Raw genomic sequence first — 26510 nt, forward strand, 5'->3', positions numbered from 1 at the left:
CGCCGCCGCGCCAATCGGAACGCGCCCGGCTCGGGGATGCGGCGGCGATCGCCGTGGAGCGGGGCGAGAAGGGGCGGGGAGCGCGGCGCGAGTTCCTATTGGCGGGCGCTGACAGCTCCCTCCGCCGCCGCCGCCGCGCTTAAAGGGGCCGCGCCCGCCGCCCGCGCCCCCGCCCGCCGAGGCGCTGCCGGAGCGCACGGAACCAGTAAGAAGCCGCAGCCCTTTTAAGAGGCGCGGAGCAGGCGTCACCCGGCGCTATAAAAGGCGGCGGCGCGGCGGGCGCGGTGACAGCGGGGGCGCGGCGCGGCCGGGGCGGCTTCGGGGCTGCCATGGAGTTCAACGTGAAGAAACTGGCGTCGGACGCGGGGGTCTTCTTCTCCCGCGCCATGCAGGTGAGGCGGGGCGGGTCGCCACGGCAGCGGCACCGCCCGGAGGACGCGGGGCGGGAGGCGTGGGGGGATCCGCGGGTCTAGGCCCTTGCGGAGCCGGGGGGGGTTTGCTCGGGCCCGGGGAGGCTGCACAGGGAGAGCGGAGCTGGGTGCGTCCGTCTGTGTGAGCCGCAGCCCCCGGAGCACCACCCGCAGGTGCAGCTCCTCGGGAGCATCCCCTCGGGAGCATCGCCCCCGGCGATGGCTCGGGGGTGCGGGGAAGGTCCAAGGGGAGAGCCCCGGGGACGGCGCTCGGGATATGGAGGGGACATTCGTGCCTGGCGCTTGTTGACCTTAAACAGAGCTGTGTGATCTGGCATACGGCCGCTTTGTCCGTGCCCAGAGCCGCCGGGAAGGGGTGCAGAGATCTGGAGGAGCTGCCCAGGGAGGACGTGGAGTCTCCCACTCGGGGGACATTCCAAACCCACCTGGGCGCGTTGCCGTGTCGCCTGCTCCAGGTGACCCTGCCTTGGCAGGGGGCTTGGGCGGGATGTTCTCCAGAGGTGCCTTCCAACCCCTATCGTTGTGGGATTCTGTGGGATGGTCCCTGTCGCTGGGGAAGGGTAGTGAGGTGCCCTGCACCTGGTCTACCCCTCAGTCCCCGGGAAGGAGCCCTGGGAAAACACTGGGACGTTCAAGGGATGGGAAGGAGCTGCTGAGAGCCAGCAGGTCGGGTCTCACAGGGCTGCTGAGGCATCCGGACCACACGAGGCAATGGCAGGAGCTGAGTCGAGGGGTTTAGGTTGGAATTAGGGTAAGGTTCTTCCCCCAGAGGGTGGTGGGGCACCGAGCAGGCTCCCCAGGGAACGGTCACAGTCCCAGGGCCTCTAGAGCTCCAGAAGTGTTTGGACAACGCTCTCAGGTGCAGAGTGGGATTGCTGGGGCTGTTTCTGTGCAGGGCCAGGAGTTGTGCTTCGATGATCCAAGTGGGTCCTTCCACCTCAAAATAGTCTGATATTCACAGACTTGAGATCAGGAGCTTCTGGGGATGAAGTAACACCCCCTGGAGCCGTGAAGAAACCAATGTACACATGAGCATCAGACGTGCAGCAGGTGGTGAGATGGAGCTGCTGAGTGTATTCATTTCTTGGGCATAATGACTGAAAAACTGCTCTTGTTTGGGCAGGAGAGGAGAGAGGCAGGTCAGAACTGGTTGGGATCCTGCCTGGAAGGTGAGGTCCAGCTGGTGGCTCTGGGACTGGGCTTCCTGCTCTGCCTATTGTGTGGGGGCTGGTAAACAAAGAGAGCAGAGCTGCCTCGTTCCAGACCTTCTGTGCAGTGGAGTAATTCTGGCTCTGTTGAGGACCGGTCTCCTGTAAGCAGATATCACCTCCTGTAACCGTGCCAGTGAGTCATATGTTATGAAAAAGGGAGATATTAACTACAGGTGCAAAATAAGGAGCAGATGGAAAACCTAAAGATGCTGTTCTCATGCAAATGACCTTGGATGCAAAAGAAATGCTGGAAAGAAATCTTATGTTTAGAAGCCTTATTGTAAGTCTCTGATAAGTGTTTTTTAGCTCCAAGGCGTAGGAAGGAGACAGGCCTGGGAACAGTGTCTGCACACAGTGATTCCAGAGCAAGGAGGCGTTTATAAATCGTGGCTGCTGCCTGCTACACCTACTCCACTGTCTCGTACATGAATATTCATATGCCTAATTACAGTAGTAATTTCTTGAAACCAAATGAGCACTGGCACTTGTGGACAGCGAGCAGGTGTGTAAGGAGGGGGAACTGGAAGGAAAGATATCTCTGATGCTGAAAACCACCTCCTGAGGGGTCGCTGCTGGGGGAATTCAGCCTTTTTGGGTGCCCACAGAGCCCTGGTGTGGGTGAGCCCTGCCCCTTCTCCCCCAGAGCCACCACTGACAGCTGAGTTCTGCTGTGGGCAGTGAGGGCTGGGTTTGTAGCCCTCTTTAGCACTGCAGATCTTCTAAGCTGTCTAGAAAAAGCTGTGTTCTGTAGCGTTTGGAGATGCTTTCTCCAGCTCCAGGCATTTAACAAAGTGATGTTTTACTGGAACTGCAGCCACTGGGAGATAAATGGACTGGCCATTATGTGCTGTTCCACTCAGACAGCATTTGCTCCTGCTGTCTGGCAGAGCTGTGTGACCAACACAGGAGCTTCACTTGAACTGGAATTAGAGCTCAGCCAGGGGGAAAGGAGACAGGGCACGGTCAGCACAACACCTGTGGGCTGGCCCAGGGCAGGAGCCGTTTTGAAATCTGTCAAATACAACCCAAGGTAGGTGCTGGAAGAATGATTTTGGACTAGGCTCCTCATGACAAAACACAATCAAAACAGCGCAAACCCACTGCTTCCTTTACCTGGCTCTTCCTTCTTCAGGCTTCAGTCACAGGACCCCTCCAGAAAAGCAGAGCAGACAGGAACGTTGGGGTGGGAAAGCAGTGGACAGCTCTGCTACCCTGGGAGTGGGGAACGAGCTTCTAGGCTGGGGCACTGCAAGGGTGTAGAGCTTGTGTAGGATTCAGCCTTCACCCGAGGATGGTCTCTGTTGGCACTTGCACCAGTTGCAGCCATCAGATCTGTACTCTCTGAGGGGATGCAGCACCTGCAGACACACTCCTAACAGGTCACTCTTCATCTTCACTTGAAGAAGGGCCTCTCTCTTTGATCAGATGCACCTTCCAGTTATCACTCAGTGGGTCTGATCCCAAACCTTGGCCAGTGGAAGCTGTGTGGTCACACACTGCATGTCTCTGTTCTAGATAGGCTGCAAGCCAGACTCTTCCAGGGAGGTCTAGAAATAGCTGTAGGTGTTTGTCTTTTGTCAGTTCTGATGTAAACAGGCTCTGGGGGAAAATTCACCCTTGGGTGAATACAGCTTCTGGGTGCTTATCCTCTCCTAATGTCATTACTAAAACAGCTAGAGGCTGTTTTACTCATCTTGAAGCCCCTGCAGACAGACAGACTGGCCCAGTTCCCTGAACTCTGGTGATAAAATAAACTTTTATCATTAGGAGATAAAATAAACCCTCTGCTTGCCAACCGTATTAGTGCTCACACTTTAAAAGTTGAGAGCAGAAGGTGACCCAAGGAAAGGACAAGGTCTTGGTAGGGACACAGCCAGGACAGCTGACCCAAGCTGCCCAAAGGGCTATTCCATACCATAGCACATTGCTCAGCAATAAAACCCAAGAGAGAGGAGGAGGTGGGACATGATTCTAGAGCACATTTGTCTTTTGGAGTAAGCTGGACAAATACTGAGGCCCAGCTTCCCAGGAAGTGGTCACACGTCACTTCAGATGGGAAGAAGACAAGAAAATCTTTTGGTTTCCTTTGCTTCCACACACAACTTTTTCTTCATTAAACTGCCTTTATCTTGAACTATGAGGTTTTTCCATTTTATTTTCAACTCCCCTGTTCTGCTGAGGAGGGAAATGATAGAGAGGCTTGGTGGAACCTCACGTCCAGCCAAGGTCAAGCCACCATCGCAGTGTTTTTCCTCTCCTGAACGCCGTGCTCATGCGTTAACCAAGCTGTCCCTGCTAATGGCTTCCTTCTGTCCTCTAGCACAGTTTCATTTGGCTCCCAGCCTGGCTTTCCTGCCTCCTGGTGACCAAATACTTGGAGCAGACTCTCTATCTGGTCCAGAGTTGCTGAAAATCAGGTAGTTTTCAGATGCTGAGTGGCTGTGGCTTCTTTCCTACTGCAACCCTGTGCAAAGAGGGAGCCAGATTTGCTGAACTGACTGTGTTGTGCTTTTGATCACCAAAAGAGCAAATGTTACTGTGTTTTGGAGGCTTTGAAAAACCCAACAGTCTAAATCTACTGGCAGCTACAGGAGATTATTGCTGGTTTAAATCTCCTGGCTCCAGTTTGATCTTTGTAATTTAAAGTGGAAAGTTGTAAGTAACGTCCAGCTGGATTAAACAGGGACCCTGCAAGTGGTATAAGGGCCTGAACTCTGCCACCAGATCCTCTGCAAGGGGGCTGCAGCCACCCTCTCGGAGATCACAGCATACAGGCCTGGGCTTTTATTATATTGGGATTTTATTCCCCTTTGAAGGAAATGAAGGTGCTGGTGCTTTCAGCATGGGCTATTTTAAAGCCAAACTCTGTCCTTCAGTCACAGGCCCAGCCTGTCTGGTCTGTACCTGCAGTGCAGAGGGGCCCCTCCAGCTCAGCACTACTTGCTGACCCTCCTGACATCCCAGACGTGTGTCTGCCAGCTCTCTTGGGAGAAGGGGCTTTTCCCCAAGCTGTGAATGCTCAGGGCAGCTGCCCTAACTGCAGTCCAGCACGTCCATGCTCCTTTTGGGCCTGTGGCCCAAGTGCTGATTTCCTGCTGGGTCACCCTGTTTGCCCACCTGGGCCCTGATAAAGCATCTCTTGTTCCTGCTGGCCAGCCAAGCCTCCCAGAGGAAACCCAACCTTTGGCTGAATTATTGATGTCCTGGAATGCAGCACAACTCTGCTCTTCCTGGAGAGTGAGAGTGGCACTGACAAAAGGCTGCCCTGCATTATTAAGCACCTGCTCTGGGTCAGCTGCAAGGATGTTTCCTGCAGGGGAACAGCCTCTCAGCACTGCCTCCTGGCTCATAATCCCAGGATGCAGATCTGGGAATTGGTTCAGAGCTGTTGACCCAGTCCTCAGGTTCTAGAAAACAAATGGGAGTAGTTCTGCCACGGCAGGATGGAGGAGCTGGAGGTTCTTCTCAGCACTGCAATTGCCTGTGCTCTGCCAGCCCTGCCTCTCTCCCCAGGGACCTGCACCAAGCCTGTAAATCAACTTGACAAAACCCAGTATCACTCCTATTTTTGGCAATCTGTTGCAAAAGACAGCAGTGCTTCTAGTCTGGGAGCAGCAAGACATAAAATACTCAAAATCTGTCTTTTTACAGTCAGGAGGCTTGAGAGTATGATCAGTTCATTTCTCCTGCATCTCTTGGTGTCACAGTGAAATCTTTTAAATCAAATTTCTGTGTTATGAAAACAGATTCTCAGGAATAGAAATTCTTTACAGGGGAGTTCTGCCTGAAGTGCTTGAGTAGCCAAATTTCATAAACTGCTGTTCCACCCTTCTTTTCACTGGGCAGCCAGGTAAGAAGGGACCAGCAGCTGAGGTCTGTTGCCACCCAAAATCTCAGATTTCCACTTGCTCCAGACAAAAGCACAAGGCAGCTTGTAGGTCAGTGTAGCTTACCTGTAATCTGCTGTGCTGGCCGTGCTTCCAGGAGAAGCTTCATCTGATCTCATGGCAGGCTGCTCCTGCAGCAGCTGGTCCTGCTCTCCTTGCACTTCATGTCACATCCCCACCTCTGCTGTGAAGTCGGTTGGGTTCTCTCATAGGTCTAAAAAGTCACACTAGTGATCAAATTGAGCTGGATCAGTGACTCTGCACAGGGAGGAGGAGGTAGCACTGGGCAGGGATAGCACCCAGGGCAGCCTCTGAAGTGAGGCACCAACCACCCAAGGCTGTGCCTGGGCTGGGTTCAGCACATCCAGCTCTGGGCAGGGGTCAGGGAGACACTGAGGCAGTTAAGTGTCAGTGGAGTCACAGCCTCCCCTGCCTTGCACCCACTTCCTGACCTTCATGCCCTGCTTTCCAGTCCTGGAAGAAAGCCTGATTGTTTTCAGGCCTGACTCTTTGGAACCAGGGGCTGTGACTGAGATTCCTGCCCACCCCTCCCCTTGTGGCATTGCCAGGCATCCCCAGGCCTGCTGTGATCCTGGTGCTGCCCTCAGCCTTGTTGCAAGACAAACAGCTTCAGTGCCTGACTTGAGATAAGAATTGAGTTTCATGAGTTCTGGCAAATGCTGAGCTGTGACCCCTGCACTGGGTTACACAAAACAGCCACAGAGGACAGTGGTGCCAAAGATGTCACTTGCTAATAGAGCAAAGGACCCCAGAGCTGGAGTGGTTCAGGACAGTGGCAGTAGCACTGTGGAGATGCTGGAGGGCTTCAGCAGTGATCTGGCACTGCAGCAATGCTGTAAGAAGCTGACTCAATTCAGCTGATAAGAAACTGGGTTTAGGTTTGACAGCTCCAGGGCAGATGCTGGTGCAGGATAAGCCTAAACTGCAGGAAAAAGAGCTGGACTTGAAAGTGAGATGAGGTCTCAAAATGCTGTCTGGGAAAGGGGGGTGAGAGAGACTTACCTTTGCATCAAAGAGTCTTGGCTTGTTTAGGAAAGATATTTAACAGATGACTCAAGAATTGGTGCCAGATACCTGGGAAGTCCCAGTTTGCTGCATGGCAGTGACTCAGCCCAGCCTGGCAGATTCTGAAAACAACCCTGGGCTCCCAGACAGAGGAAAGCAGCCTCAGCCACTGAGAGCCATGTGTGACCTCCAAAGAAATCACAAAGAAATCCAAACAATACAAACACCCTCTCACCTCGAATCTGCTTTTACCCCTGTCCAGCAGTGGCCAGGGGACCATGGCAAGACCTAGGTAAAACTACATGCCAGTAACCAGGGGCCGCTGGTCCAGAGACCAGTGGCCGGATCCGCCTGTCACCACCCACATCTGACAAAGCACTCCAGTGGCTGCAGCTCGGATCACCAAACAGGTCGCTGTGTAAACATACCTGGAGGGCTTGTATATCTCAGACATCTGGTAACAGGACTCCAAGGGCTGTTTGCCCCTGCTCTGGGCTCTCCTTATCTCACTTGGTTCCCAGCATTGGGCTGGATGGGGAAGAAAAGAGCTGGCCAGGAAGCCTTTCAGAAGGGCAGCAGACACCAGATCAAGACCCCATGGGAGGGACATCTTGGTCCACCTAGTGCTGAGCTCGGGTGTAGGGAAGCAGAGAGGAGAAGGTACCAGTGGTAGACCAGACAGGAGCTGCATTTCATCTAAGAATTTTAGCCAGGCTTTTATCTTTGGCATCTGACCGTGCCAGTAGTGCACAGCACCATGTCCTGATGACTCAACAACGGCATCAGAGACGATTAACAAGGGTTAAGGGACAACTGGAGCCTCTGTTGGACCCCAGAGGGCACAGCTGTCCAAAGGGTCTTTTAGCATGATCCAACAAGATGCTGGTTCTGTCAAGAGCAGGGACTTGTGCTTAAAAATACACTGAAACTGGCCAACTTCACTGAAAGGAGCAAGTGAGAAATGGGGATGGGACGAGAGGGAATGGGCTCTTCTCTCAGAAATCCCTCAAGGAAGCAATGGAGGGTGTCCAGGCCATCTGAGGCTTGGACTGACAAACGTGGTCAGATGCTGCTGCCCAGTATGAAAACACTGGAGACTTTCATCATCTAATTCTCCCTGCTGCTAATTTTAAACTTAAAAGGAATTGCAGAGGAAGGTATTGTCCATTGCCGGTATGAATCTGAGTGCTGAGAAGAGTTGGACAGTGTTATATTTCAATTCCCTGCTTCAGAGTGTGTCCCAAAAGAAGAGTCACTTGCTGAAAGTGGTTTTATCTAAATGCTAGGTTTGAGTCTCCTGACTTCAGGTGGTAGTGGCTGACCCCTGGGGTTTGCAGGACACAGAGTTAGTTGGTAGAAGATGAAGGGATTTAGCACCTTCCCTCATGTGGAGGATGTCTGTTGCTCTCCTGCATGAAGCAGTGGAAGCCATGTGCATATTTAAATAGATCCCTCACAGCTGGAGTATTTCTGTACTAGATCTTATTAGAAGTTACTTATTCTGGAACACCTCTCAAACCTGGAGTCTATTTTTAGCCCAATGCTTGTTCTACTCTTGGGCAAAAAAATTGCCCTCTTCCCCTGAAAGATGCCTGAGAAAAAAAAAGAATGATATATTGAAGTGCTTTTAGCTCTATTCTAAGGTAAATACACAGGACAAAAGCAGCTTCACTGTCCCCTATTAGCTCTCTAACACACTGTCAGTTTGCTTTGGAAGAACAGACCTAATGACTGCCTTCTTCCTGCAGTTCACTGAAGAAAAGCTGGGCCAGGCTGAGAAGACTGAACTTGATGCCCACTTTGAAAACCTCCTGGCCAGGGCAGACTGCACAAAGAACTGGACAGAGAAGATCCTGCGTCAGACTGAAGTTCTGCTACAGCCAAACCCGAGTAAGTCCAGCTTCTCCTAAGGCTTGAAGGACAAATGTCACTTGCAGCTCAGTGCTGAAAGACATGGCCTCTGGCAGGGAGCCCTGTAGAATTCATGGGGCTTGGGAGAAATGTGTCTTTGCAGGGCTTCTCCTTCTTCCCTGAGCAGCTGAGAGCACCTCAGAGCCTGGCAGTGCCCTGGGGCAGGGACACCTGCTCCTGGCACTGGTGCCTGCTGTCCAGTGCATCACTGAGGATTGCATGGGCTGGGCTATCATGCCTCCCAGTTCAGGGACCCTCTTTCAAGCTCCCCGGTGTCCCCACTCCAGGTGCCAGAGTAGAAGAATTCCTGTACGAGAAGCTTGACCGGAAGGTGCCTTCCCGGGTCACCAATGGGGAGCTGCTGGCACAGTACATGACAGAGGCAGCCAATGACTTTGGGCCAGGGACACCTTATGGTAAGTCAGCTAATGAAGAAGTCCTGGGGATCCATCCCTTCCCAAAAGAATATCCCTGATACTGTTTTGTATTGAGATGTCTGCAGCAGGCTCCTTCCTGACCACACAGAGCATCTTCCTGCTCTTAAATCCTCACAGCTGTTCCTTCCTGGGGGAGGTTTGGGCTTCTTTAAGCAGCAGACCTGCACTTAGACACAGCCTTCACTTCCAGCTGTCCTTGCCCCTGCCATGAGCTTTGTTCCTGCTCTCCAAATCAATAGCTGTTCAATAGTGAGTCCTGTTACAGCCAGAGCAGCTGTGACTGCATCTATAGCCAACACTGCCTAATCAACTCATGTTTTCTGCTCTGGTGCTTTTTAATTTGCTGCTCTGTTCCTGTGCCTCTGTTTTATGAGGCCAAGAAGGATCAGTCTGTGCAAGCAGGTGGAGCAGTAAAATACATCAGTGGCATGAGTGCCTCAGCAGGTGGATAAGATCAGAGCTGCCCTGAGAGCAATGAAAAGATGCCTCAGGCCAACAGCATAGTGGGCAGGGCTGGAGCTGGGGTGGGACAGGCACGGTCGCCTTGCCCAGGCCAGGTACAGCTGTGCCTGTGTCCCCCAGCACGGCAGCGTGGAAGCTCTGGGGGAGTTGGCTGAAGCCAACACATGTTAATTGGTTTCTCTGGAGCTGAAGGTTCCTGTTGTTGCAGGAAAGACTTTGATAAAAGTTGGAGAGACTCAGAGGCGCTTGGGTGCAGCGGAACGGGAATTCATCCGCTCTGCCTCCATCAGCTTCCTGACCCCACTGCGCAACTTCCTGGAAGGGGACTGGAGAACCATCTCTGTGAGTGTGGTACCAGGGAAGGGGAAGCTTCTCATGTCCCTGGAGACAAGGGGGGCAGGGAGAGAGGGAAACAGTGCTAAGAGAACCCCTTTTCTTTCCCTATACTAAAGACTCCATACCTCTCCCCTTAAGGAATGCAAGGATGAGGGAAGTACCAACCCTAGATCTGCTTGTGTTCCTCCTCTGACAGGGAAGGGTTGCCAGCTGATGTGCATGAAAAAAGGAACTCATTTCCCCACTCCTGCAGCTTGTGGGCACCACCCATCACAGGCTGCCCGTTTCCAGGAGGTTATCCTGTATCCCTGGCAACCAGCCCCAAAACTCTTGCTCAGGAGATGAGCATAGCAACAGGTTCTTTCTCCCTGGCATGTTTTAGTAAAGAAAGAGATTCAATTCCTAGGTGATACCACATCCCCTCCTCAACCCTGCTTCTAAGCAATGTGCTCTGAGCCATCTCCTGTTCCTTCCAGAAAGAGAGGAGGATCCTGCAGAACCGACGCCTGGATCTGGATGCCTGCAAAGCCAGGTTGAAGAAGGCCAAAGCTGCCGAGGCAAAAGCAGCGGTAACTCCTCCCCTCATTTCCCTCCCTGTCCTTCTGGCCCCAGGGCTTGGCTCACATGGTCAAAAATTAGGCTACCCTGCTGTGTCCTGTCTCTGGCAGGCATGGGTGGGGGAATTCCTCATCTGGGGTGGAAGGGAACTGGGAGCAGGAGCTGTGTGCCTGTTTCTGAGATGTCCTCCCTTGGGGGAATTGTTGAAGCAAACAGCTGTGAGCTTCTGGAGTCTGGAAACTTGCACTTGACCCAGGCTCCTGCCTCCTGACTGATCAGGGTTGCTGGATGAGTTGAGCTAGTAACTAAAAGGCTGCATCTTCTGAGGACTTGCTAATTTTCACAGGGGATCTTAAACCAAGCCAAGAGAGAGCTGAGCTGGGAGGTGCACAAGGGAAAGGCTGCTGGAGCTCTGCAGCAGTCCTGGCCTGTCAGACTAGTTAGGATTCTGCCAGCTCCCAGGCAGGAGTGCTGTGGGAGCCTGTAAGGGGTGGCCAGGGTTAGACTGGCTACAAGGTCTGTCCCTGAGCCTCTCTGTTCATGGTGCTCTAGTTACAGGCTTGTCTTGCCCTCTGGCTTTGGGGAATTCATTACAGTGGGCACTGATGGGTTCCCTGGAAGGCCTGGTTGGAGCTGGTTGTCGTCCTGTAGAGCTCTGGCTGTTGGCACAAGGACCTGCCAAGTTCTGCTTTTGCCTTGGGGCCAGGAGCTCAACTGGCAAATGTGTACGAGTCAGAATGAGACTGTCCTTGTCAGTCAGTTTCTGGGATGCACTGGGATACCAGCCCAGCAGCCCTGCTATGAGCCTGTTTCTAACCATCTGCCAGCTGGGCCTCTGGCCTTGTCTCTCCCTGGGTAGCCAGTTCCCAGGTGTTTTCCCTTTCCTCCAGCTCCTGTTACATCCATGGCAGATGGGAAAGCTGTGCTAAGCTCAGCAGCCCTGACAGAGTGCTCAGACCTACACAGGACAGCTGTGAACAGAAGTAGTAACTGCCCTTTTAAAAAAGCCTTCTCTAATCAGTCAGGTTTCCCATCAGGATCCCCCATTCCCCATTTGAAGGGGACAGTGCCCCCAGTCTCAGGGGAAACTGGTGGCTATTGCTTTATCTTTAAGCTCAGAGCAGGAATTCAGATACCTCCTGTGCTTCCTCCCTTTCCACCCTTTTAACCTTGCTTCCTACCCCTTGCACCCTTAACCTTGCTTCACCTCTCACCTGCACACACACTCCTGGTTTAGGGACTTCCCTTTAGCTGGAAAAGAAAAACTTGGTTTCCCACTGGAACTTCTGGGGTGCCCCAGGCAGGTGCAGAGCCAGTCCAGGCTTTCCAGGGTGTCCTCCCCAAGCCAAGCCTCAAAGTAGCAGAGTGGCTGTAACACTGACCACAGCAGCAGAGCACATTCAGCTGCTGCTGTGGGCACCCATCTCTCACCCAGCTCAGCCTAAAGGTGGAGTCCCTGGGCTCTGGGTGCCTCCCTGACTGCTGGATGACAAGGGGGAAGCTCCCAGCAGCGGGGAGAGCTGCTTCCTCTGCTCTAAACACCTCGTCTAGATCGCAGCATTCCCTGGAACATGCCTGGAGTCCTGTGTCACACCTCCCCATCCAAGCTGAAGTATCCCAGCTCTCCCAGCTCACCTCTCTCTTGCTGCTCTTCCCCTCTGTAGTGCAAATTCGTGTTCCCACAGCTTCTGTCTCCTGATGCCCCTGGAGCTGCTGCCCAGACCCCGTGAGCTGCTGTGGAGCACCTGGGCTTGTGCATTTCCCACGGACTCTGTGCTTTGTCCCCCTGTTGATGCTGTTTTGTTTACTAACCTTTTTGTTTTGTTTCTTTGTGATTTGCTCAGTGTGAGGGAGATGTGAGTATTGACTGTGCTAACAGTGCTGTGATTTTTTTTTTCCTTTAACACCTCTCATTGTCTCTTTCCCACATATAAAAAGAAAATTCATATCTCCTTTGTCCCTTTGGGACTGGCCCTGCAGCATGTTCTGAGCGTGATCAGGGCTGTGGCTGCCTGGGGAAGGTGCTCCAGAAGGATGGGAGTGTCAGAGAGCTGCCTGCAGCCCCTCTGGAGCATCCCTTGGGTCCATCCACATTGCCTGCAAGCAGTGCTCAAGAGAGGCAGGGGCTCCCCTGAAGACCCCCTCGGGCTCCTCCAGCTGCAGGCAGGAGGAGGTGGGGTTGGGTGGCCAGTCCCTCTCTGGAAGGGCAGTCCAGAGACAATGACAGGCAGGATGATCTGGTTGTGCTGCTGTTCTGCCCCTTTTCCCATTACCAGAGTGGAAGGGGGAGGGAGGTGGGTCCCTTTTGACCGCTGCTTGCAAATACAACTTCTCCATGCACACAAGTACAAGAGAAGCTTGCCTCCTTCATCCCATGTGCTGTGACTAGTTTTGGGACTCCCTGGAGACCAGGGAATGGGAGGAGAGGTTTCTTCAGTTGCTCTTGATCTTCAAAAACCAAAAAGTATAAGCAGCTATTTCTCTGAAACATCCTTTCTCCCCACAGGGAGGAGTCCAGCCTACTTGCTATGCTGGCCTCAAGCCTCACTGGTGCATTTTTCTCCCTATATTCAGGTTTAACTTACAGTAGGAATTGCTCCTCCTTATTCCTTCCTCCAGCCATCCCAAAAACTCCTAAATGGTATGAAAAAAAAAAAAATGGTTGGGACTGCCTGACTGCTCTTCCACACACTGGTCACTCATTCCAGCTGGCTGCTTGGGGCCCAGCAAAGTGGGTCAGTGTGTATAAGTGGATCTGGGTGACTGCAGAGAGATTAACCTGGGAGAGGGATGAGGGGATTAACTGCAGAGCTGGGATCCAGCAGGACTGTGCCAGCCCTACACAGCAGCCTCTGTGCAGTAAGGGCTGGCCGGGAGGATTCCCGATGTCAGGCAGCTCCTTGTTTTGTGTCTTTAGGTAGTGCTGCGGCCAAAGGCCATCCCAGGAGGAGGCCTGGTCTTACCTGAATAAAAGCACCACGTCATGTGGTGGTTAGTGAGCCCATAACTGTGGGGGGTGGACTGGATCCATTGCACTTCCAGGGAGGAAGTCTCCAGAGTGTTCAAGCCTTGGTGCCCCAGGGCAGAAGTTTAACTATGGAGAAGGTGGTTTGGAGGTTTCCTGACCTCTGGGATGAAAACTCCTACACTGCCGTTGGCTAGACCTGGCTTGGCTAAGCCATGTGCCTTCCTGAAAACAGCAGATCTGGCTGTTAGGAGGAAATGTGGCTTGGAGAGAGTGAGAGCAGTAGAAGGCACTGTGGAAGGGATGCTCCAGTGCTGGTAAACACTCCTGCTTTAAGGGCAAGGCCCTGTACAGTGACCGAGGACAGGAAACAAGGGGAAGGGAGATCCTGCCCACAGGACTGAGTTAATGCAACAAGAGCAACCTGCTGGCTGCAAGGGAATGGGAATGCCTTTGGGATGGTGCTGTATGAGCTGATAGCTGTGAGTACAGGCAGAGTTCCTAGCGGCAGGAATGTCTGCTGTTCAAGCACCAGGTGTGACTGCACAAGCCAGTCCCCCTCCCAGTGCTCAAGCCTGGCCTCCACACGCCGCTGCTGAGGTGTCAGGAGAGCTCCCTCCTGCCTCTCATCAGAATCTGAGCGAAGCTCCCAGCACAGGCAGGAAAAAAGCCACGGGTCTCTTGTTCCACCCATCACCCAGTGACTCCTGTTGGCTCCTCTAGTGCCTTGTACATGACACTGTATTCCCCCCCAGGCTGTGCCTGACTTTCAGGAAACCAGACCTCGTAATTACGTGCTCTCCGCCAGCGCATCAGCGGTAAGATCATCTCCTCCTGGATACTCCTCCTCCTGGATACTGCCTCTCCAACCTCTTCCTGCCCCTCTCTCTACCTGACTTAAACTCAGGCCTAGTGCTCTGCTGTTTTCAACATTTTAATGTGACATGGGCTGCCCAGGCTCTGACTCAGCCTCGAGGATTCACATCACCCCTGTGGGGTGCCTGCTCAGGGTCTGGCCCTTTGCAGCTGGGTTTGCTTTCCAAACCAGCTTCCCTGCCAGCCCTCTTCCACATTTCTAGTGGGGATCTTCTGATAGTTTTTTTATTGCTAGGGGAGCAATTGAGAGGAACAACCCCCAAGAGTGGCCTTTCTGGATGGTTCCAGCTGTACAGTGGCAGTATCACACGCGTGACTGCCTGATCTGTACTGTGGTGTCAGAGTCAGAGGCTTTGAAGCTGGTCAAGAGAAGCAAAGGTGGAGGAATGTCTCTGCCACCAGTGTCAATAACAGTGCAGGTTTGTCTGTTCTGCAAGCAGAGGTAATTTATTACAGTTTCATTGTGTTGGCAGCTGTTCCACAGCCAGATGTGCCCGGGGTGGGTGAGCAGCCCGCTGTGTCTCCACTCTGTTGCACTGAGTGGATGTGGCCAAGCAATTGACTTCCCATGCTGTGTTCATGGCTCCCCATTGCACAATGTCACATTTCTCGTTAAAATGTTGAAAACTGATCATCTTGCTTCCTAACTAGCATTCAGAACAACACTGATGCCTGTTAATAGAATAATTGGGAGTGGAAGTGCTGGGGAGTGGGATCTGCAGATATGAAAAAGGACAGCCCAGCCTTCTCAGAAACAAAAAACACTATGGAAACAAGCTGGATTTGGTTAATGGGAAACCCATCCCATTTGGAGACAGAGGTGTGTCTGAGCTGACAGCATCAGTGTTAGTTCCTAGGGGGATCTGTCCTGACCTTCTTGGAGAGCGATGCTGGGATCAGAAATAGCTTTGCACAACACTAGAAAACAATTTCCATCAGTCCCAGGCTCAGTGATGAGAGACCTGCAGAAGAAGCTGATACTGGTGATGCTGCTCCGTTCTCCTGTCTCCTAGTGCAGCTCAGAGCCAGCTTGTGGCTCTGGCTTTTCCCTTGGGAAGGTCTGTTCCAAGGGACTGCAGTTAAGCTCTGTGAGACCCAGGGGAGAGGAACTGGGCTTTCCCTGCCTCTGAACAGAGCAGGGATAAAGCATGGCTGAAGACAAGCATTTGTACGGCGTGCATTGGCATCTCCTGGAGTGCCCAGACACTCAGTTGGACACAGCCAGCCCTCACCAAAAAGTACCTTGATCTGCTTCTGCTCTATTGCAAGGCTGCTCTGGGGAGCATGTGCCACATACAGGAACATAACAAGAGAACAGATTTTGTGAGGTGTTTTAGGCAACAAGTGTCTACCCTGGGACATGTGTGCCTAGTTCAGTGCTCCCTCATCAGGCTCTGCTAGTGCTGGTGGCAGTGGGCAGTGAGAGCAGGGCTCTGGGAGCACTCCTGCTCTGGGACAGCAGCCAGCACTGACCCGTAGGGCTTTGAGGATTGCACAGCAGGGCCTCCTACCAGGAGTGCCTGTGGGAAATGTCTTGGCCTGACCAGTGTCAGGCCTTGTGGCTTCCAAAACTCTTTCAGAAGCTGCAGCTGGTGGGTGAAGGGCCACCTGAAGTCCAACTGCACTGGCAGGGGTGACCTGAATTACAGTTTGCATCTCTAATTAGCAAAACACAGGCTGAGCCCAGGCTGCTCCCTGGCTCTGTACTGGCAGGACTGCTTTGCTGCAAGCTCTCAAATCCCAGCATTCATCCCAAAGGGTCAGGCACTGCAGCAAGGTAGGAGCTCTTCATCCTGTTGCTCTGCTTTTCTTCCAGGCCAGAGTCCTTGTGCTACTTGTTAGTGTGCACTGACAGTGCAGAGCAGTGGCTGCTGCTCACCTCGCTCTTGAGCTCGGCTCCTCTCTGGAGGGAGGGGTTGGTTATGCCCAAGGTAACAGCTTTGTCTTACAGGTGAGCAAACAGGTCAGCTCTCTCCTGGACCACACGCCCTCAGCTGGGCTCTGATTTGGATTCTAAATTGACTTTGTTGGTTTTTAGAGAGGTGGACAACATGGTGCTTTTATTTTTTTTTTCCCTTCCATGACAGGAGGGCTCAGATGGAATTAAATCCAAGAAAAAAGAGCACCTCCCTTGTTTTGTATAAGTTGGAGGCTGAGGAGCCATTTCTCCTCTCTCCCACACTGACCTTTTGTTTTTGTGTAAGAAGGTGTATATGAGCTGTGCAAGCCTAAATATCCCTTTCTCTCAGACCCTGCCACGTGCTGTACTCCTAGGAATGATTCCAAGAAAAACATATTGAGTGCCTTAAAGAGGATACCTCTGGCTTGAGCTGGGGTGCAGGAAGACAATAGCAGATCATGGCCTTTTTTACTCTCTGAGCTGTCCAAAAAGGAGCCACACAGAGTCTTAGCCCAGGGATAGACCTGGGCAAAGCTGAGCTGTCCCAGAACACCACAGGGTCAGCTCTGCAGGTGGCACAGCAAAGGCAACAGAAGAGAAACAAACCTGGCTACAAATTCAGTGGGTGCTGCACTGTTTAAATGGGGCTGCCATGGCTTAAGTACTGCCCACAGTGTCTGAGTAGGAAGGCCTGGGACCAGAGGGGAGCTTTCCCTTGCTCCTGTTGTAAATCTTGCTCCAAAAGCCTGGGGATGTGCTGGCAAAGGCTTTGTGCCAGAGAAACAGTTCAGGATATGTTTCTCAGCTTCCTCCAGGATGCTGCCACCACTTCCTTCCAGAGTTAGAGCTCTTAGAAGGGGAAGGGACTTGTGTCCCCACACGGCTGAAATTGGCCATGCCTTACTCAAACCAATTCCTGATTTGCAGTAACAAAACATCCCCATAAAAGTAAAAGAAAACACCTCAGCACCTGGACCAGTACAATCATTTCAATCAAGTAAGAGGGGCTTCAGCCCCTCCCCAGTGCAGGCAGGTCCTGTGGGTGCTCCTTGTATTGGCTACTGAAGTCTCTCTGCACCTGGGGCTCCACAGCCCACCTGAAGACAGGTGGTGAGCAAAGCTCAGCTGGGTAAGCCTGGTCCAAACAGAGCCTGCTCTCCCTCTGACACCTATGTCCAGCACAGGTGCCCCCAGTGCAAATTCAGCTGTGTCTGGTGACCTTCCCAGACCTGCGGAGGTGACACTGGGTAAAGCTGAGCTCCACAGGGGTCATTCCCCTGGCCCTGCTGCTGTGGGTGTTGCAGGCTGCTGTGCTCCCAGATCCAGGGGGATTTCACATTGCCAGGACTGAGGCAGTAGTTGGCTGCTGAGGAAAGGCCAAGCCAAGGACCTCTGGGAAGGATCAATGTTTTTCTGGCTCCTCTCTCCCTTTGCCATTGCTGTGTGTGACTTCTGTTCATTGTTTCATGTCCTGAAGCCAGATCCCACAAGCAGCTGGAGGTGTCCAGTGTTCTGCTGCCTCAGGTGTGCCCCTGTGGATGAGGAGAGTAGGAAGGAGTTGTGTGGTGTTTTGCCTGGCTCAAAGGCAGCATCCATCCCCTGCTTCCTCCTTGCTGTGCCTAAACAGGCCTGTTGGCAGTGCAGGCTGGGTGGATTATCCCATTTCTCTGGACCGTGGGTAAGGAACACTCGCCTCTATGTGTCCTGAGCTCAAAAAGCTCACTTGCCTCTCCACAATCCTAAAAGAAGGGCTGTCCTCCAACACCAGCCTCTGCAGCTACAGCAAAGTGAGCCTTGCTGTGCAGAGGACTCTGCTGTTAATCCTTTTTTTCCTGGAGCCCATGGAATGCAGTGGCTGTAGCAGCTCTGGCAGGGACTTGCTCTCCCATTGTGAAACTGAATTCGAGGGTGCAGGAATGAGGGGAAGGGACATGGATCTGGCAGCTGCTGCTGGGTGAAGGGCTGGCTTGTCCCTGGAGTTGGCCTGCTGTGTCCATGGAGCGCCCCTGCCTGTTGGTGTTAATGCTGAGTGCTTCACGACCGTCTCCAACACTGATCTCCTTTCCTGTTGCTCTGTGGCCCCTACAGCTTTGGAGCGACGAGGTGGAAAAAGTAAGTACCCAGCTGGAATTGTGCTCAAACCTTCTGGGGGTGTTCAGAGGACAGGGGTGCTGTGGAACCCCTCCTGCTCGCAGGCAGGGGGGTTCAGGGGCCGCTGCTGTTGTTGTGTGCCCCAGCCTTGATCCCTCTGTGTGGCTTAGTGCAATGACAGCAGCTTGGGATGAGCCATGGGCCCGTTGGCTGTCCCTGGTGGGAGACACTTCCCTGGCATCCAGGTGTGTGTCTGTGTGCGGCAAAAGGAGGCTCAGAGCCCTGCACTGCGTGACAGGAGCAGAGGTGATGGCTGAGGTGTGACCAGTTCTGCTCCTGTGGCCAAGGCCCTGATCCTCCATGTGCCTCTGGTAGTCCCTGGCCTGATCCATCCAGCTGGCTCCACACAGAGCTGGAGCAAGGACAGAGCACATCCCCAGCTGCTGCAGGGAGCAGCTCGGTCACGGGGCGAGGTTTGAAGCCTCATGGAGTTGATTCTCTCTGGATGAGCTGCACTTACCCTTCTGATCCATGGAGGCTCTGGAGGGGAAGTGCGACTTGTCCGTGAAGATGGATGGAAGGCTGAGACCAGGGTGAGCTCTGTGTGGAGCTCCAGCACAGCGTGGAGCTTCCAGGGACACCTTCTGGGCTCCTGTTCTTACCTCGAACACCCCCGGCAGGCATTGCTGTGAAGCCTGAAGTGCAGGGTGGCAGAAGTTCTGTGTGCTGTGCATGACAGCAGCTTGTTGCTGTTATTCCAAGGCATCTGCAGGATGGACTGGCTGTTCCTGACCCAGCTCTTCCTGTTCTTTAAATCCTTCAGTCCCCCAACCAAACAAGCTGGCTACAGTCAGCTATGAGCATGCAAGGATCTGTTCCTCTATCCTCTCTCTGGGCTATTCTGCTTGGATAGACCGAAGTGTGTAAGTAATTGTTGAAGTTCTCCATGTCTTGGAGAAGCACAAGACTGGAAGGGGCCTCCCAGGTCATCATCCAGCTCTGGCTTTGTAGGAAACTACATCCTGCAACTGCTCAGAGTTGGCAGGGAGAGGCAAATCCCAGGCAGCACCAAATGGAGCTGGGTCTGCCTGGCACAAGTTTAAATAGCTCTGAATACTGGAGTCTCAGCTCACAAGAGCAAGAATCACTTGGTGTTTTGAAGGCATTGCAGTTTTTTTCTGTTATATTCCCCCTTCTCCTTTAAATAATCCCCTTCATACAGAGGATGCAAGAAAATAGATCAGTTGAGTTGCAGCTTAAAATAGACAAATCTGATTATAAGACAGTCAAAGCATTTCTTTGTTGTAGCCTGGCTCTGCACTGGTAATGCTGCTACCAGATGAGAGCTGTGCTGGCCCCAGCAGCACCTCCAGCTTGTCCTGCTGGGAATACTGGGTCTCCTCTGGGGTCACCAGTGATGTGGCCTCTGCTCTGAGACTGTCAGCCTGGCTGGATCAGCCCTCTGGGCTCAATTCCAGACATGCCAGTCCTATGCCAGAATGGTCAGGGCATTCCCAAAGCAGCAGAAGGAACCCCTGCACCAAGGCAGCTCTGATGGCTGCACGCTCCTGGAGGAGAGGAAAGGGCTCTCTTTCCAGTGAGCTGGAGCTGAGTGGTGTCACTGTCCTGTGACCAGGCACAGCACATCCCAAGAGGACACCAGCACTGGTGTTCAGGAATCCTGCAGAGAACATGTGGGGATGCTTGTCACCCCTTTCCATCAGCTGGAGGGGAGAGCCACCACCAGAGCACTTGGCTGCTCCAGCACTTCTGGAGATCTCCTTGCCAGGATCCACCTGGGTGTTCTGGTACTGCAGAATTGCCCCAGTGTAAATGCACTGTTTGCTGGGGGGGAGAGATGGGTCTCCAGTGTCAGTCTGTCTCTGAATTCCCACAGCCTGCTGTGGAGCTGCCTGCTGCTCACCAGTGTTTAATTCCTCCTGGCTCAGAATCAGTAACTAGCCCCAAAGGAGACCCTTGGTAGATGCTGGGTTGGGATGTTCATCTCCATTGCAGATTTAATTAGCAGCAGCAGTTTGGTAAATGCTGCCTGGCCTCAGTCTTTTTTCTGTGGTGATAAAAACAAAACCACTGCACTTCCAGAGAGAAGCCTAGGGAGGCTGTGACATTCCTATGCCTGCAGGTGCAGAAACAGGATTAAAGGGACCGGAACTGGCATGGGACTGACTTTCCACATACCTCAGGATTAACAAAGCCTCCCCATCTTCATGTTCTAGTCTTGTGGGAGCAAGAGCTTCCTTGCTTGATGCATCAGTTTTGAGCTGCCATTCCATCACCTGCAGTGATCCAATGTAGGATTAAGAAGGAATCAGGCTGAAATCTAGGCAGAGGTCTCTGGGATCCCAACCCAGGGTCTCTTGTGCCTGCTGCTCAGTGTCACAGCTGCACGTGGATCCTGCAGCACCCATGTCTTGCTGCCAAAGGGGGGTGTGGAGGTAGGGGGCTGCAGAGGCAGCACAGGGCTCCTGCCTTGTGCTGCCTGAGCCCCCCTCCTGTTTGCAGGCGGAGCACGAGCTGAGGCTCACACAGACCGAGTTCGACCGGCAGGCAGAGGTGACCCGTCTGCTGCTGGAGGGAATCAGCAGCACGCACGTGAGTCCTCCTGGGCACCGGGCTGACAGGGACTACAGACACTCTTGGCTCCTGCTAAGAGGATCATGGAGTCCTGCATGTGGAACAGGGGTAGAAGAGGTGGTAAATTCGGGGTGCCTCAGGGGAGCAAGAGAGTTTCTGTGCCTGGCAACCAAACTCATCCAAGCTGATGGTCCTTTTCCCTCCAGGTGAATCATCTTCGCTGTCTGCACGAGTTTGTGGAGTCTCAGACCAACTACTATGCCCAGTGCTATCAGTTCATGCTGGATCTACAGAAGCAACTGGGCAGGTAAGACAAGAGACTGCTTTTATTCTCTGAGGGTTATTGATCTCCTTACCCCCAGCTCAGGGCTCTTTCCCCCTCCCACATCATAGTGTTGGGCAGAAGTTATAAAGTGCCCTCACAGCTCTGACAGTTTCTGAGTTTACAGAGTAGTGACCAGTCCTGGTGGTGGTGGTGCACTTGGAGCAGGCTTTGCCATTGGAATTTTATATTCCTCTCAAAGCTCGATGGCCATGGGAGTTTGAATGTTCTTCCTCTAAATTAGTTCAATCACACACAGGACTCAAATTCCTGTTGCCAAGCAATGAGCCTGAGGATGCTCTGCTGCAGCAGTAACAAATCCCAGATTCCATATTCTGTGCTGCTTGCTGCACATCCTGTGGGGTGGGCTGGGATGTTCTGTCTGGTACTGCCCCACCAGCACAGGCCTGACCCAGGAGGGGCTGTTGCCTCTATGTGCTCACTCACACTCCTGTTCCATTCTTTTTCCATGCCTGCAGCTCCAAAGGAGAAATGTAAGTATGATATTGGCCAGGATGGGCTCCGAGGGCTGTCCTCCGCTCAGTGACTCTGGGGTATCTGTGTGATCACTGCCAGGGCCAGAGCTATACCCCCTTAGATAACTGAGCCTGAGCTCCATCACTGTGTCTCTCTAGAGAGCCTGTAAAGCCTGGGAGCCTCCAGCTGTGGCATCCAGTTCAAGAGCATCAATGCCCATCCCTTTGCAGAATTAGCAGGCAGAACAGGTAACACAGACTGTGTGAGAGCAGGGCAAGGACACAACACAACGGATCCAGTCAAACAGAGGCAAGAGCAGCACCTGCCCAGCCTCCTCTGCAGTGCCACACATCTGTCTGGTACTCTGCAGGTTGGTGAAACAGAGCACTGGAGTCAGAATAGGCAGACCAGTGTCACCTGCTGCACAGTCTCAGCACCTGGGAACCGAGGGTGTTGCCCCACATGAAGGGCAGCGTGGGTGTGTTGCAGGTATGTAGGCTGCAACTGTTGAGCATCATCTCTGCAGAGCAACTGCTGAAAGGAAGAGCTCGTTGTGGTTCCTCAGGCTGGAGCCTCACTGAACTGTGCTTTTTCCTCCCCTGTAAGATTTTCAGGTACATTCGTGGGCAACGCAGAATCCGCATCTCCCGCAGCCGCTACCTCTCCTCCAGCTGTTGCTGCTGCCACGCTCCCTGCTGTGCCTACAATTCCAGTGGTGCCCACAATTGTTGGGGTGCCCAACGCCGTGGCAGAGGGTGTGCTGAACCCCAATGAAGTCAAGCCTCCTGCCAGTGGGACACGCAGGGCCAGAGTCCTCTACGACTACGAAGCAGCTGACAGCACCGAGCTGGCACTTCTTGCAGATGAGGTTGGTGGCTTTCCTGAGTGTTGGATTTGGCTATAGCTACCCAGCTGCCCATGGTGTGCCCAAAAGGACTTTGGTTCCTTTTCCTGCCCCTAAAACTTGCTTTCTTAATAGAGTCTTTTCCTGGATACCAGTATCTGCTGAATTGCAGTGAGCTTGTGCTCACAGCCACTTACATCACCCAAATAACTCCTCCTGTTGAAGCTCGGCTGTACCCAAAATAAAATACTCCAATACTCAGTATCTTCACTGTGACCCTCAAATACAGCTGCCTTATCCAGAGCCATGGGATAAGCTGTTAGCTGGAGGCCTGCTCTAGTCATGCTAAGAAAAAAAGTAAAATCAGCAAGTTGGAAACTTTTCTGTTCTCTAGACTGAACTTCCATAATCAGAAGGGATGACATAGCAACATGCAAAAGTACCTTGAGTCACTTTGGAGAATGAAAAAGCAACAGGGACATCACTGGGCAGTTTTCCATACATCTTGTGTCAAAGCTGCAGATAGCTCCAGGGAAAGGGCACAGAGGCCTGTTAAATGAACTTCAGGAATTACTGTTCTTTCAGTCCTCATCTGACTGAACTTCTTGGCTCTGTCTACAGAATAAGGTCCTGTCTAATGTGCTGTCTTCTCTCCCCAGATGATCACTGTGTACAGCCTGCCAGGCATGGATCCAGACTGGCTCATAGGGGAAAGAGGGAACCAGAAAGGGAAAGTTCCTGTCACTTACTTGGAACTGTTAAGTTAAATGTTAAGGAAGAAGAATGTACAAGCAGAATGCACCCCTCATCTGGCACTTCTAATGTGGATTTCCTCATCCGAGACCATTGCTCTCTTCAGGGTCAACACTCCATTGCTAATATGGGAATTGTGGGAAAGAAGTGGGGAAACTGTTATGGTGAGGTTTTGGGAAAGGGCTGATGGCACCCAAGACTGAATTCATTACTTACAACTGCAGCCTGCTTTGAGGTTAGTCCTGATGGCACAAGATTCCTTGATTACTTTTTCCCTTCCCTGCCCTAGTCTTGTTCCTCCCAGTGGCTTTCCTGGGCTGAGCGAGCTGTGTCCCTCAGCAGCTGCTCACCAGTTACACTTCCCTCGTGTCAGGTGTGGGTTAGTGCCCATCTGCCCCTCCTCTCTTCTCCAGCAGTAGAATTGCCCAAGTCCAACCATTGACCATTCCAGCAGGGAAGTGTCCCACACATCCCCTCTGACCTGTCCCAGCACATAAGGCAAGGAGGCTGCAGTTAAAATTTAGGAGCCCGTTAACCCTACCCACCCTGCTTTCCTGTGGGAGACCAGCAGTGCACGGCTGGCCAAGAGCCACAGTCACTGTCCTGGGGCTGGAGGCTCTCACCTACCCCTGTCCCCTGAAGCTGGAAGATTTCTTTGTGAAGACCATCCCGCTCCCCTAGGGCCTAACCCCAAACCTCTGTGCAAGGGACCATGCATCTTGCTTGCATTTCCTCTGGGAAATTGCTCTTGGACTGCAAAGTTTACAAGCCTTTTTACAAGCTTTGCTCCCTGTGTTATTGTCCAGGCTTTTTTTTCAGTGTGTCTGTCCAGGCATGTTTTAGCCTGACTTTATTTCCACCCTGAATCCCTGATTTAATGAATGTTTCCCCTCCCGTGTCAGCAGTGAACAGACTTGGTGTATCCTAGTGCAGAAAGGGACAGTCCCACCTGCTGTGACCCCCACAGGAGCTGTTGTTGGCCACACACACACACCACGACCCCGGCTGTCCTGGAGGGAGGGGGTGGTTTAGCTCAGGTGTGTGTGTGCCCGCTCACTCTGGAATGAACTCTTAGCTAGAGCTCACCTAAAGGACTTCCACTTGATGTGTCACAAGTTTTCCACTCAAGCTGGATGGAAGAGAAACTCACCTGCACCAAACTCTGTTCACACCCTTCCCCGGGTATGTCAGAACTAACTTTGCTTGTTTATTGATCTTTTGCACTTTCCCCAAAGGTTTTGTGACCATTCTAATGTAACAGGGCACTGAGCACCTGTGTCTGTGGGGCTCATGGGTTTCAGCACTTATTTGCCAATAAACAAACTGCCTGACCTCCTGCCTCAGCATCTTCTGTGGGCTCAGGGCTGTCCCTGCTCCCCAGCCACAGGGCTGTGGGGACAAGCAGGGAGACAAAGGGAGCAGCTCAGGTGAAAGCAGTGCCCTCCTGCTACCCCAGGCTTGGAAGCTGGGGTTAAAAGCAAAACAAAGCTGCTCATCCTTCCTGTCCCACCTGGCACTCCCAACACACTGTCAGAGCCTTGTGGTTCCTTTCCCAGCTGACACATCTCAGTTGTACTACAGCTTCAGGGGCTCTGAGAAACAACAGCTCCTCCTGCACTTGAAGCAAAAATAGAGTAGCAGGATGACTTCAGCTGCTGAGAGACCCAAGTGCTATTCTAGATCTAACAGACTTTTTAAGTTGTTATGGAAACTAGATCTGCTGCTAATCTAAAATCCTAAAGTCTTGTCCCTAACACCCAGCTTGGAAGGAACTCCTGGGAAAAGCAGCTGTTGAAATGCTCTGTAATGTAGCAAATAAAGCTTGGCTGTTCTAGTTAAAGAGAACAGGGAAATCAAATGATGTTGCTGTTCCAGTTAGTTTTAAAACTGCCAGGACTACCACTCCCATAGTCCTGATCTATTAGAGATCTACTCCTGCCTATTTCCCTTCCAGCATGTATATTTTCCCCCAGGCCAGTGATATCCCTGTTCCTCTCCTTGGTACATTAAAGCAGCAGCAGCTTAATGAAGCAGAAAATGGTCTCTTCCCTCAGAACAGCCAGAAGGAATTCTCTTCCTGGCACCAGCACTGCACTCTGTTCCCTGTAGGAAACAGTAGGAAAAAAAAAAGCCCTTGGAAGATCTATTGCTACTCCTGACTGTAGAGGAAGGTGACAATTGTGCAGATGTCAGGGGAGCCCCCTTGGCTGGATCCCCTCTGTGCCTGAAGGACAGGTACAGGTACAACTCAGGACTGAAATGCTGCTGTCGCTCCAAAACACACGGAACCAACAGCACCCACTGCTTTTGCTGTCTGGCACCAAGGGCTCCTGCCAAGCACCACCAACTCACTCTGGTGCTTAAATAAACATCTAGAAGAATCCATTCTTGTTGAACACCAATACAGTGATGAGCACACTGCAACTTCCAAAGCCAAAAGGAAGGAAGGAAGAAAAAAGGAAAGATCTCGACCACAGCTGTCACGTAACAGCCTCTGCTGTAACTGAACTTGCTTAGATGGACCAGATTCCAGCTTTGCTTCCCCTCCCCTTGGCAGCCCTCATCCATTTGCTGTCCCTGCACTGTTGCTCACCTTCAACTCTCCATGGTCACACCCAGTTCCCCATGGCACAAGGTGTTTCTGGTTACAGGCTGCCCCATCAAAACACCACTGGGTTTAGGACTGTCACACCACCTCACAAGCCCCTTTCCCTTCTACTTTAACACTTTACTCCAGCCAGTTCAAATCTCTCCAAAGCCCTCAGGGCACGTGACACTAGATCAAACAAATGTGCCAGGATATTGCCAGCACTTAAGCTTATAAGGTAAAAAAGCCCAAACAACCTCAAAGCAAGATAATCTCATTTTCTAGCTCTAGTCTCTTAAAACCACTGAAATTAAAAAGGTTCTGGCTGGTAAAGCAATCAAGTGTCTGTTTAGGAAAGAACCAGTAGGTTAATAGCTCACAGCTACACTGAAATTTGATTTCGTAGCTTAGATAAGTGTCTAGATTTCAGGCTGTATTTTAAGCAATAATCACTGACTTTCTCTGTCATTACTACACAATGAGCCTCAGAACCTTAAAGAGTTTGTTGATCTAGAGCTACACCACATGCTGCACCCTCACTCTGCAGACAGTGATTCCTGTGCAGGGCCCTCACCACCATGTGCAGGGGAATCATCCCTGAGGAGTATTTTATAGTGCTGCTCGTTTCAAACCTCCTACGAGTTCCCCAACAGGAGAGTAAGAGAAAGGGAGTGGGTGTGGGGAACCCAGGGAATCAGCCTTTAATTACAATCATTTCAGACAGTCTCTGGATTGTCACTTAGAAGTCACAACATTAGCTGGGATTTCAGCTCAGCAGAACTACCACCCAGACACTGCAGAACTGGTGCTGCTGTGTCCAACACAAACCCATGAACACAGC

The 26510-nt window shown here is 52.3% G+C and overlaps 1 protein-coding gene and 1 long non-coding RNA gene across 7 annotated transcripts; one reads left to right on the forward strand and one right to left on the reverse strand.

The window, feature by feature from the left end:
• Window positions 1-193: 193 nt before the first annotated feature.
• SH3GLB2 (SH3 domain containing GRB2 like, endophilin B2) lies at window positions 194-24414 on the forward strand. 6 transcript variants are annotated; one of them, XM_068211322.1, is made up of 12 exons: window positions 194-392; window positions 8304-8445; window positions 8754-8882; window positions 9574-9707; window positions 10178-10270; window positions 13980-14042; window positions 18089-18112; window positions 20615-20704; window positions 20893-20993; window positions 21488-21502; window positions 22092-22353; window positions 22989-24414. In XM_068211322.1, the coding sequence occupies exons 1-12, from the start codon at window positions 330-332 to the stop codon at window positions 23094-23096; spliced, it is 1224 nt and encodes a 407-aa protein (XP_068067423.1). In that variant the 5' UTR covers window positions 194-329; the 3' UTR covers window positions 23097-24414. The 6 variants fall into 6 exon arrangements, with proteins under 6 accessions (XP_068067423.1, XP_068067424.1, XP_068067425.1 ...); XM_068211323.1 differs by lacking the exon at window positions 21488-21502; XM_068211324.1 differs by lacking the exon at window positions 13980-14042 and having other exon boundaries at window positions 196-392.
• On the reverse strand, window positions 2108-6950 carry LOC137486218 (uncharacterized). The gene is made up of 2 exons (XR_011005615.1): window positions 5596-6950; window positions 2108-4106 (listed from the first exon to the last, which is right to left on the reverse strand). It is a non-coding gene; the product is annotated as an uncharacterized lncRNA (long non-coding RNA).
• Window positions 24415-26510: the final 2096 nt, after the last annotated feature.

Source organism: Anomalospiza imberbis, chromosome 21 (genome assembly GCF_031753505.1).
Source record: "Anomalospiza imberbis isolate Cuckoo-Finch-1a 21T00152 chromosome 21, ASM3175350v1, whole genome shotgun sequence".
Lineage (NCBI taxonomy): Eukaryota > Metazoa > Chordata > Aves > Passeriformes > Viduidae > Anomalospiza > Anomalospiza imberbis.